The 13,151-nt window shown below is 35.0% G+C and overlaps 1 protein-coding gene across 4 annotated transcripts in view; it reads right to left on the bottom strand.

The window, feature by feature from the left end:
• SPHKAP (SPHK1 interactor, AKAP domain containing) overlaps positions 1-8,881 on the bottom strand; it is a 157,705-nt gene extending 148,824 nt beyond the window's left edge. For 2 of the 4 annotated variants that reach the window (XM_031957890.1, XM_031957891.1), the window contains exon 1: positions 8,616-8,881. In XM_031957890.1, the coding sequence (XP_031813750.1) occupies positions 8,616-8,647 (32 nt within the window). In that variant the 5' untranslated portion in view covers positions 8,648-8,881. The remainder of the gene's footprint in view (positions 1-8,615) is intronic. The other 2 variants (XM_031957887.1, XM_031957889.1) reach the window with 1 other exon arrangement.
• Positions 8,882-13,151: the final 4,270 nt, after the last annotated feature.

Raw genomic sequence — 13,151 nt, 5'->3', positions numbered from 1 at the left:
TTCAGAATACAATCTAACACTTGAAGTGTCTGAGTCTAACTTCCCTTTTCCAATGTAGGCTTATTATTATTTGGGAAATTCTGAACGTGAAGTGGGGGTCAGTGCTTGAGATGTACTCATTATCTCTTTCATTCTCCATCCCCCCTTAGATCCCTGAAGGAAATTAGGAGTCATCCTAAGCATTTTGACTATTCACATTTATACCAAGTAATATGGCATATCAAATTTCCCTACCATTATTCACTGTAGTATCTATATACCATAAGCAAAATTTTAAATGTCACTTGACAGACAGCATATCAAGGTACTTAGGAATTTCAATTAATTCTTTTTCTGTACTAACTTGCAAATCTAAAAATCTATGGCATCTGGCTTTTAACAAAATACTTTGGCAGCTATCTATGGAATTTCATTATGTCCTTAGTACCACTGTTTGAAATCGGAGGACAAGCAAGTTTTAAATTATTAATTTGGTTATCTTATGCTTCATTTCTACTAGAGAAATTTAGGAGAGTGATTATTCCTACTCTCTGAGAAAGATGAAGGATGACATCTGATCTCATCCCACTCATTCCACCTTGAATTAAACATCAAGTGTCATATTTATTTTGCATATGGTCACTTTGACCATCCTTTAATATCAGTTGTCAAGGTAGTTTGTGTCCAGTGGGGACAAGCAAAGAGACTAGCATTCAGACACATCTACTTCCATTCACTTTGTTTTTAGACTTTTATTCTTTGTTATTGGTCAAATCTTAAGCTGTTTTAGTATCTCCTGATTCTCACTGAGGTGTTTGTCACAGAAAGTAGACATTTTGGGACAGTGGAGGTACTCCAAAGAGATTTACACCTTTTTGTGATTTAACCAATAAACATTTATTAAGCACCTACTACATACCAGACACTATGGTAAATGCTGAATTCTAAGAAAAAAAGATCTCAACTCAATAGGAGAGTCTTGGGCATACTAGGTGAAATAAATATTTGTTGGCATGTCACATGTTATGAAGCAGTACCTTCAACAACACTGCTACAAATGGACATATATTGCATATCTTAAAGTGCTACATAAATTCTAGTTATCATTTTTTATTTATAAAACAAGTTTGAAAATTAGGAAGATAGCTCATTCACTTTAAAAAAATTCCTAACATTAAACTCATTGAGAGATCTTTCTTTATTACAAACACATGATTTCTAGTGCCTAGCACAGTGCCCTGGATCTGTGCTGTACTCCATAAACGCTAATGATGAGCTTTCCCAACTAGATGCTGGCATATTTCAAGCAAGTATTTCAAAAAACAAAAGTATGAGATACTTTCTTAGAATACTAATTCTATTTTAGATTCATGGACTAATATTACTCATGAGGCCAAATCAAGATCCCCAAATGCTATCAAAGCTTAGATATATGTTTACTGGCAAAATGAACAGGTCCTGATTTATTTCTTATGTGTTTTCAAAGGATATTGTTTTACATTTCCTGTGAATGTGACAAAATTTTGTTTTCTTTGTAATACTTCACCCATTTGAGGTAGTCTTTGACAGTGGTGTCCAAAGATAATTAATAACATCACTGTACTTTTTTTTTCATATTTGTCTTGAGAGCTTTCTCTCTTTTCTTCTTCCCTTTCCTCCTCTTCTTTCAGCATAGTAGTAACAACAATCCTAGTCATGTGTAGATTTCTTTAAAGTTCACAGAATGCTCTATTACATCATGAAAGAGTATGAAAATACTTTTTACAATAAGAAAACCTTAACCACTATTTCATTAATTTATAACACATGATAACTTATACAGACACAAAGCTCTAACTACAGGGCAAAAATCATTATTTTGCATATCAAAATAATAGTAAATGTGAGATAGATTGTTATTCTACTTAAAACACTTGAAAATCATCCAATTAAAAAATTATTAAAAATAAAGCAATTATCAACATAAACAATTCTGATTTTATTATTTGAAGCAAGTCTCATTAAAAGGCTACTAAATACTTTTTTTGTTATTCAGACTGAACTATTTCATGTACATGAAAACAGTAGCGTTTTTATTTAAAAGTATTTTGTATTTAAGACTATGGGAACTTAGATAAGTAGTAGCAGTAGATAAGAGCTTTGAGTCAGGGAGACGCATCTTCCTGAGTTTAAATCTGGATTCAGACACTAGCTATGTGTTCCTGGACAAATCACTTAAATCATTTGTCTCAGTTTCCTCATCTTTAAAATGAACTAGAAAAGGAAATAGCAAACCACTCCAATATTTTTGCCAAGAAAACATTAAATGTGATCATGTAGAAGTGACATCTCTGAAATTAATGAATAACAAGATATTTAAGATGGCTAATCCAGATAGGTATTCATTTATACCCCCCAACATTTGACTAAATTACAAGAATTTTGCTGTATATTCCACAAAAAATGGCATTTTCTTTCCAAACTTGAGCTATGCCTTATATAACACACAAATCTCAATACCTCGTTGGAAAGAACATACTTTAAAATATAAAAAATTGATTGTCTATTTAAGGTGAAATCTTGATCTCTCCTTTCCCCAAGTAACCAGAGACTGGGTTCATACAATAAAGTTCTTATTGAATATCTGTCAATGCCAATTTTTTAAGAGATGACTTTCAATATATATATTGGATACTCGATGCAATTCCACTCATTTAATAAGAGGATTACTGACATCAGAATATTGATATTAATTCCATTTCCTCATTGATCTTGATGACATAAAAATTGCTCATATCTATTAAAATGAACATTTTAATTGATTTAAATTATAGATTTTGATTTGTTTTAATGAAATGCTGGTAAGATAATCAGGACTATGCCAAATAAACTGGAAAAAATGAACCAAAATCCATGCATCCTATTTCCTAAAGAATGCTTAATTTTTCTTTTAATTCAAAATCTAAAAGAAACTGTATTTAAGAATCAAATATATCAAACCAAAAGGAGTTCTTTGTACTCTAGATAGAACGTTGTTAGATATTTAGGAAATATTTTAGAAAACATTCTGGGATACACTCTTAGTCACCTAGAAAACTAGGAAGAGATATACAAACCACTCAATATATTTTAGCTTGTTGTGAAAAAACAATAACAGAGATTGAAAAACTTTGTGATGCAGGATTCCTTGCAAAGGTTGTTCCCAGGTGATTTAAGGTTAAGATATCAAATAGGACAATCTATTCCTTGTCAGCCACAAAATCGAACAGTCTATTTTTTCATGTAGTCATTGTTTTTTAACCTTGGTTCTCTCATATGTGTGTGTGTGTGTGTGTGTGTGTGACACCAGAAGAGGGTGTCTAGGATGTTGGTTGGACATTCAATGGAAGAATTATTTGAGGATATTGATAAACATTCCAGAAGCCTGGATGGATTTAAATCTTAGTTCTGGTCTTAGTCTATTACTAACTGCCTGAGTGAATTTTGGAAACCACTCCATTCCTCTGTTTCAATTCTTTATGTATAAAACAAGAGTCAATAATTTAACTCTTAATTAAAATTAAATTAATTAATTAAAAACTCAAGTTTTTTTTTTCAGATCTAGAACATTCTGGGTCTGTTTCCCCATTTGTATGTAAATAACATAATCTTTATTGAAAAAAAAAACTCAACATAACTGAATTTGTAGTTTTACAGAGGCAGTATTATATAATGCAAAAGTGGGGGGAGGGGGGAAATCACCCAAAGGACTTAAAAAAAGTCAACCTTTTTTAGTAGATATAAAAGTCTGTAGAGTATACCTATGTAAATGTGCCTGTATATAAAACCTTCAACAATCTGGAGGATTTGAAAGTACAATAAAATGCTCCTTAGCTAGAACTCAAATAATTGTAGCCATTCAATCAATCTGAGGTTTGTTTTTGTTTTCCTTTTATTCTACACTGTGGAGAAAAAAAATTATGGAAGGGTGGGCAACTTTTTTTTTAAAAAGAACTTTGTTTTCCTATCTCTCTCAGGTTAGAACAAAGGAGCTGCTCATGGGCTATATCCAGCATGGGGACTTTAGCTTATTCCCTTTCTAACACCAATATCTGCATCCTGTTCCTTTCCCCTTCTTCCCACACCATATTGATATGAAAATTAGTAAGGAGATCCATTTGAAGGCCTACTGCAGCTCAGAACTTTTAAGTTCTGAGACGTCAGCCTCAGCCTCCTTGCTATCTGCCTCCACCCATCTTATCTCAATGTGCTGGGTTTTTTTGTTTTTTTTTTAAAGTACATTCTAAGGTAGCTCTTGTGGTTAATGCAGTACATTCTAATCTCTTATACTTAGACCACATGCATAATAATAATAAAAATGTTCAAAGAAAAGACCCTGAAGTGTAGCATTGCAAGATCCTTAGTCATTAAGAAAATGCTCAGATTCCCACAATGTTTAGTTACTAAGTTAGTTACCAAGGCTGGAGGTCAAAACTAAGGTGGTTTAGAGATTTCTCAATACCTAAATGCACATAGTTAGTAATATCTGCTTTGCTCTAAACTAACCAAAACACAGAATCACCATAGAATATTGCATTCTCTTAATGGTCTAGTTAAATAAGCTTTTATTTTAATTCATTTTATTTTTTTCCAGGAAAAAAAAAATTGGTTTAGAATCTCATGGCTAAGACTAAAGATTCCATTTTAAAATTCACATCTTAAGATTTCTTTTTGTTTGAACAATTCATCCTAATAGGAAACATAAATTTTACAGCTTAAAAAAAGAATTATTTTTTGAAGTAAAAGCATATCCAAGGTCTTATATATTGATATATTTTCTAAGGAATGGAGGGGGATAGTGAAGTACACTATTGGAAAGAACATTAGTTCTATTGTCAGAGGGATCAGGTTCAAATCCTGCCTCTGAAACCTGTGATTAGTGTGACACTGAGTTAGTCATTTTCTTTCATGGACCTTAGTTTCTTATATATGAGGGAGTGGGACTAATTGGTTTCTTAATGCCCTTCTAGGTCTATACTCCAAATCTAGATACATATTCAACCAGATTTTTCCCACCAAAATAATTATTTGTGGGTTTTTTGGTTGTTAAAAAGCTACTAAATAAATGATTATGTATAATAGCATATTAAATATTATATAATTAATGATTATATGTAGCAATACATAGTTTCCTTGAATATATTTATTCATTTATTTTTTATGTATAAGACATTTTAAAGGTTAAAGAAAAAAGGAGAATTGATTTAATAATCATGTATTATACTCAGATTTTTATTTAGAATACCATATTGTTTCTTTTCCTATTATTTAAAATGTATAAACTGCAAAATTTTTGCATTATTTCTTAATTTTTAACATAAAAATTCACTTATGGGATTTTAAAATTGCTAATTTAATTTGGACTTAATTTGATATTGAATTAATTAATTCTCTTTGTATTTATACAGACACTCAATAATTCCAGATGTTTTTATTATAATAAATCTTAAAAAACCAGATACCTAGTTTTTAAAATTGATTTTCACAACAAAATGCACAAATATATTGAAGAAATAAGAATTTTGCTTTTAAAATCCTTATGTTCTCACTTTGCTTTTGATGATAAAGTTTCTTGGCAAATCTTGTCCTTTTCATCTAGAATCTGGAGAAAATCCTATTACAGAGTTATTGTGTTAAGAAAAAGATGAATTTATTAGTCCAACTGCTCCATTTTACAGATGAGGAAACTGAGGGTCCTTGAAGTAAAATAACTTGCCCAGGATCACCCAGATCATAAGTCACAGAGGTAGGATTTGAATTAAAAGATGATTGTAAAATCAGAACTCATCCTAGTACATATCTGGTTTCTTAGATTAAAAAATATAGAATAATCACAATCAACTAATTTATTGCAGTCAACTGAATTTGTTTTTTAAAAAATAGAAACAAAGTCTTTCCACAGTGACAGGTAGAAATCGGTTGTATCTTGTGAATATTCATTCCTTGATGCAATAGGTGTGATTTACTGCAGTTGTCAGTAAAGTCTTTGAGAAGTCTCACTGCTTTGTACATGATACACTCACTGTGTCTGCTGCCATTGCAGTCTGGTGGCTTTTGTCAAAACAATTTCTAGCCCAGCTACAGAAAACTCAAACACAGCTTGTGTTTTGGCATGAAAGGGCATTTCCATTATTTTCAGAAAGCACCTCATTTGCCTGAGCAAACCTGTTTCAATCCAGATTAGTTTGGTTCTCATACAAATGGGTTAAAAACACGTGACCAGTGAATTATTGAAAGTGCTTTTAAGCACCTTGATACTACTATTTGGTCCTTCCCTCCTTTTCCCCCCCATCTTTGCTTGCTTTTGAAAGAGAAATGAATATGTCCTTCACTGCATTTCACCTTCAAAATACTCTTTGCCTAGAGATTTAGGAATGTTACCCTAAAAAAATCAATTACTTTATTGTTTTCACAAAGAACTAAAAATAAAATGGACCCATTTAGAAGTTCTTAGTGGTAGAAAACAATAGAAGATGGTTTTATTGCTGGATTTCTGTTGTTATTTAAAAAAAAAAAATCCATTGATTGGTTCTTCTTGCCTCCCATGGCAACACATTTTTAAAAAAAGTGTTATAATGAGATGTAAAAACAAAATAAAACAAAAAGCAATAAAAATAAGACGACTTTTAAAAGGATCTTTATGGGATGCCAAGAATTCATTGTGAGTGACAAGAAGTCCTAACTTGCAAAACTGAACACCTAAAATCTGCTCAAACCTCTGCTTTTAGGGGTGTAGTGTTATCTCAGTCCCATACGAGTCTATCAATTTGCAAATCTTCTTCCACTATCCCTTATATAAAATAAAGCAATTATATGCTGAAAAATGATTTGTTCAGAAAAGTCTAAGCTACCCCAACAGAAACTGAGTTCGGCTTCTGATGGGGAAAAAGGCGGGGCTGGGAGGTAAGGAAGGGGTGGGGGGGGGGGGACCGTGAGATTTACGACGACCTCCAACTACACAGAACCCCAGACTTCTTAAGGGAGGTGGGGCTGAAGGGGTGGAGATCAGTTGTAGTAGGGTTCTCGCCTCAGGCTTCTCAGTACGATTCTGCCGGCCTCCCCCTGCACACCGGGGCATCCATCACTAAGCCCCATGTGCTTTCGGTACCCAGGCTGCTTGCCGAAGGTTCAGAGGTACCCAGACTGGAGAGTGGAGCCACAAATCCTTCAGGGTTCTAGCGCTGATCAAGGGCTGATTAGGAGAGAACCAGAGGGTAGGGCATGCGATTCAACCGAGGGATGAGTCTGAACTAGCAGGGGGTTTCGCAGAGATAGAGACGGGCGGTGTGTGTGTGCGTGCGCGCGCGTGTGCGTGTGTGTGAGTAATATTGGGGAGGAGGTTGGTGGGTAAGGGGAGTAGAAGGAAGGATACTATGGCTTTTGCTGAATATTTACACATAGCGCCCTCCCTTCCCAATTCTATATGACCCAAGAGCCCATTGAACTGCAGGAGAAATTTGGATTTCACTTACAAGAGGGTGGTGATGGCGAGAGTTATATCTGTGGTTTTATTTATTGGTGATAAGGTGGGAGATCCTAGGAGCAGATAGATCATCATCATCTCATTGGTAGAGGTCTAAGATTTACAGAGCTTTTCATATATGTTATCTCAGTTTATCCATATAACAAACCTGAGAAGAAAGTGCTATTATTAGTAATCCCGTTTTATAGATGAGAAAACTGGGCTTGAGAGAGATTAAATTACTTGTTCCAGATTCTTAGGGCTGGTAAGTGTCCGAGGCAGCATTCGAATCCAAGTCTCCCAGACTCCAAATCCTACACTCTTCTTTATCTAGACTCAATATTTTGCAATTGAGAGAAATGAAGCCCGGAGGGATTAGTTCAAATGCCGCAGGTTAAACAATTTAGTGTCCAAGGTGGGATTCGAACCCATCTAGAAAATCAACAGTTTATTTTTTTTGTAAACTATAGTACGCCGCGGGTAGCACAAATTGAAATAGAACAAGGGGAAGTTTCTGCTCTAGTGCTTGGAGGGGTGCTAGTTAAACCAGTCGTGGGAGACACAGGACCCCATTGCCTTTGGTCCACTGACACTCTTTCCACTCTGTGGCCGAAGCCTACTCTTCTGGCCCAAATGGGTGCCCATATAATAGAGGAGGAAGGAGAAGAATATCACAAGTTTCCCTCTCCCATCCCAATGCCATTTTTCTCCCTTAGCCCGTTTTCCCCAGCACCCCTAAATATTTCATGATCAGTCTAGTCTCTACGCTGCCCCAATTTAAGAACTTCCCAAGGTTCTTCCCTTCATTCTTTGGAGGAGTAAATTTCAGACCTTGAAACTCCAAAGGCCGGCCCAGTGTTCGCCACCTGGAGGATGTTCAGATACCTCGCCCCTCCCAGCAAAAGCACCTACCTGTATTAGGAAGTTGAAGGCATATTATGTTAGCAAACCCTCCCGATGGCCGAATCGCCAGAGTTGAACTTAGTCTTTAGTTTCCAACCCCACCTGGTGCACCCCACTCCGAAAGAACCGCAGGGAGGGAGGGAGCGACCGGAGGTACCCCGACAAGTTTACAGTGGAGGCAGAAGATGCAAAAAGAAAAAAAAAAAAAAGAGTTGGGGAACTCGTACCGTACCGCAAGGGATAAGGATCCTACCTCGGAACTGTCAGCAGGGAATTACCAGCCATCGTGGGGAGAAAAGGGAAGCGGGGAAGACAGACACGGTGCAAGCGGAGGAGCAGGAATCCTTTACCGGGGTGGCGGTGTCATGAGAGAAGGGGAGAGAAGAAGCAGGGAAGCCAGGGGCTGTGCTCTAGCCATAGCCCTGCAGAAGCTCTGCGCTGCTCTCCACCCAGCTGCTCAAGCTCTTACGGATCGCAAACTCGTCTCGAAATCCCTCCCTCTCATTATCCTCTCCTCCCACAAGCTCTCTTGCTGACTCGTAGTGTGTATGTGTGTGTGTGTGTGTGTGTGTGTTTCTCCCTTGTCCAGTCCTCTCTCCCTAATCTCAAGAGTTCGTTATTTTATTTTATTTCATTTTATTTTTCAGCAATTTCTCATTCTCCTATCACAAATCTCTATGACTGTCCGTCTTCTTCCTCCAATCTTTTTTTTTCCTGGCTTGCTCTCCATCCTTCTTCCCCATTCCTGCATGTAATCCTTAACTAAACTCGAATACTTTATTCCTTTCTCTTTCTTTCACTGTCTTATCAATATTTGCTTTTACTGACTCTTCGTACATTTTTTTCCTCTTCCTCATTCCCCCCCCCCCCCCCCCCCCCCAGTCTCATTTTCTTGGCCTTCCATCTAATGGAATGTTTTTGGTTTGATTTACTATGTTGGGGTTTAAAACCACCCAACTTTTTTCTCTTTGCTTTCTCCAACATATACAGACTGATTATCTGCTTCTTCATTTATCTATCTGAAACTTGTCTATTTCTGCTAGAATGTTCGTTTTTGCAAATAATTATTTGGAAATTGATAATAAACTATAAGATAAAAATGAATACTTGAGGGAGGGACTAAAATGCAATTCTGGGGACCTGTTTGAAAGCATGAACTCCATGCTACCTAATCTTTGTGCTTCAATACCTCCTTATAGAAAAATGATAAGCCTCTAATAAAAAAGACTTTTAGAGTGACTAATGGCCAGAATCATCTCAAGAGACTTATGCCTTGATATTTTTTTCACTAACAACACAACACAAAACAAAACAGTACATTAGCATATCCAATCCCTAGCTTCTTCAAGTTTCAGTTTAAATGGGATGAAATATGTTTTTTGCCTATTTACATGTGTGTGTATATTCCTCTCCTTTCACAGAATGTAAATCTTTGAAGTCAGTGACTGTCAGTGACATATTCCCAATGAATAACGCTTGGCATATAGTTGGTGTTAAATAAATACTTGTTGATTCATTAATTGATAAATGTTAGTCATAGCACCTATTATTTCAATCCCTAGGAACTCAGGAACTACAAACTGTTTATCATTAGTTATCATTAGTTTTCATCTTTGAATTAGGGGTCTCAAAACCCCCCAATAATAACAAAACCTTAAACCAAATCAAATGCATTTTGAGAATGAATTAGAAAAGAACATTATTAATTCTATGCAATTTGACACTTTCTCAATAATGTTAAAAGACTATTGAAAAAACATACTTCTAAATAAATATCTCCAAACATGCCAGCCAAAACAGGCTGGAACAAGGAAGCCAATAGAACCTAAAAGAGATTGATGGAGTTCTGGAAACAATATTAATTAGATCTGAACCCCCTCATACTCAGATTTTTCTCCCTCTATATCTCTTTCTTTTTTCCCTTAATAAAAGATGATGTAATTTTGATTAGTATGTTCAATCTTTAGCAAACTTCTTCTTCTTCTTCTTCTTCTTCTTCTTCTTCTTCTTCTTCTTCTTCTTCTTCTTCTCCTTCTTCTTCTTCTTCTTCTTCTTCTTCTTTTCCTCCTCCTCCTCCTCCTCCTCCTCCTCCTCCTCCTCCTCCTCCTCCTCCTCCTCCTCCTCCTCCTCCTCCTCCTCCTCCTCCTCCTCCTCCTCCTCCTCCTCCTCCTCCTTGTTTTCTTGGTAAAAGTCTACTTGTAAAAATTAGGAGTATCTCAGGCTTTCCATCCATTCTGAGTATGCAGGGAAAACTACTGAATTTGGAATTAAAGAATCTGGATTTAAATTTTCTCTTTGCCACTTATTATATGTGTGGCTTTGAGTTAATCACTTAAAGTCTTTGAACCTCAGTTTTCTCATCTAAGAAAAGGAGGGGATTGGATTAGAAGAAGACTTTTAAGACATCTTCCAGCTCTAAAATTTACTTGTTGAATTCACACCCATTCTTCTTCTATCTCTTCTAGCTTTTGTTTTTCCTTTCTTGTGTTATCCTCATTTGGATATGTTTGGCTGTCAAAGTTCCCAAATCCTACCCTAACTTAAGCTTGTCCTCACTCAGCCAAAAGTGAAAGAAAGTTCATTATTCCTCCTTTCTTCTACTCTGACCTGGAATCCTTTGGTTCATGAATGAAAATTGCCCTTAGTTCCATGTTCCCTTGGGACAATACTAATCATGATAAACCCTTAAGATTTTAATCCCAAGATATATCTAACCCAGCATATTTCCTTTTATATTTCTAAAGAATTAAAATTCAAAATAGCTGAAAAGATAAGGCATTGTTCTATGTTAGTGAAATCAATTAGAAATATGCATATTATGTATTAGAATGTTATTCTTCCAGTAGGCAATAAAAATCTATGAAGATCCCAAACATGGTGGGGTTTATATGACATTCCCAATTGCAGAATTCAAATAGTTATTTAAAATAATGTGGAATTTGGGCCCTTCTATTCATCTTCTGATTTCCTTTGTTAATCCAATTTAAGCTCCTGATACCTACACCAAGAATTCTTAATTTGGAGATCTTGAAATTAAAAATAATCGAGAAATGTCTTCTAATCTAATTAGTTTCCTTTATAATCTTCAGTATTTTATTTTGTGCATTTAAAACATTCTGAGAAAGGATCTATAGGCTTCAAATAGACTTCTAAGAGGATTCACAAAGCAAAAAAAATTAAGAATCCCTTACCTAATCAGTGGAGCTAAACTTCATATGAGGACTATTAATGATACATAAAAGATAAGACCAGTTCATTTTGTAAAGATAGCATAATATAATAGAAAGAGCAATATATTTGGAGTCAAGATAACTTGGATTTGAGTTCCTGATTTATCAACACTTGCTAATCATATAATTTTAGAAATTATGTAAACTTAGAAAATAAATTGGGACTTATTTTCCTCTTTTGTAAAATGAGTTTAAGACTTTTGCTACTTACCTTACAAAGGATATTGTGAGCATCAAATGATGTATTTTGTGAGCCTAAAGCACTAATTAAATAAAAGAGATTATTATTTTTGGAGGGTGAAGTCATTGGGGTTAAATGACTTGCCCCAGTGTCACATAGCTAGGAAGTGTTAAATGTTTGAGATTGGATATAATAAGGACAGAAGAGAGTTTGTAAGTGCTATTTTAGGTCTAAGGAAAGAAAGACTATCTTAGCTACTGATTGTGGAGATCACAAGTCTTCAGATAGATGGAGTACTTGAGTTGGACCTTGTAGATAATAAGGAATTCAATGGGCAGAGATTGGAGAGCTTGGGGAAAGAAATAATATTCTAAGCATGAGCAATGGTAGTAAAACACAAGATAAATGTCAATAGTTGGATTAACAGAATATTAGCACACAAAGTAATATGTTTATGAAGTGTGTAAGATAGATTAATTCCCAGAGTGTAGAGAATTTTGAGACTAAGAAAATTTTACTTTATTCAATAAGTAATGGGGAGCCTTTGAAGTCTTTTGAGCAGAGGAATGTCCTTATCAGAGTTATGAATAAATAGTAGTGTCTGGAAACAATGCTAAAGCTGAAGTGTTGTATGTATTTGTGTCTGTGAATTCCATGCATGCTTGTGTATGTGAGTATGTGGTTGTGTATATATGTATAGTTGCTAACAATTGAAAGGTTGGTTACGAAATGACTGCACTCTTGGCAAGATGTCTGAGAGCACTTTCATTTTTAACCCTGGCACTTCTTCCTCACTTGAAAATAAGAAGTGTGCCAAATAAAGGGAAAAATATCAACAAAAGAAGAAGGACAAGTAAAGACACCTTCTCAAAAAAGTAGTCATGGGACTGAAGGACTGAAGAAATAAGCAAACTTAAAAAAAGATACTAAAATACTGAAAAAGATAAATAAAAAATACAGTGAAGAAATGATAGACTAAAAGAAGAATGGAAATCTTCAGAAGTGAAAAATACCACAAAAACTATAACTATACTTCTAAAGATGAAAATTAACAAATACTGCAAAAATGAACCACTATAAAAATAGCCCTGATTTTGTGAAGCTTAATAAAATTGCTTTTAAAATTGTACTGATTCATCATTTCACCAACAATGTACTGGCATGTCCATTTTTCCATCACCCTTCTAACACTGACTATTCTCGTTCCCTCATTTATATTTTATGCATGTTTTTACTTTTTATATTTGTTTATTGTAAGCAACAGATTATCCAGTCTATCACTTTTTCATTTTATAGGATTGCTTACTCCATTCACATTTAAAGTTATATGAGTTAGGTTTATACATTCCCCTCTCAGTCTCTAGTATTGGCTTTTTTT

Source organism: Sarcophilus harrisii, chromosome 3 (assembly GCF_902635505.1).
Source record: "Sarcophilus harrisii chromosome 3, mSarHar1.11, whole genome shotgun sequence".
Taxonomy (NCBI): Eukaryota; Metazoa; Chordata; class Mammalia; order Dasyuromorphia; family Dasyuridae; genus Sarcophilus; species Sarcophilus harrisii.
Note: the sequence above shows the minus strand (reverse complement) of the source record. Positions and strands in the feature narration are given on the sequence as shown.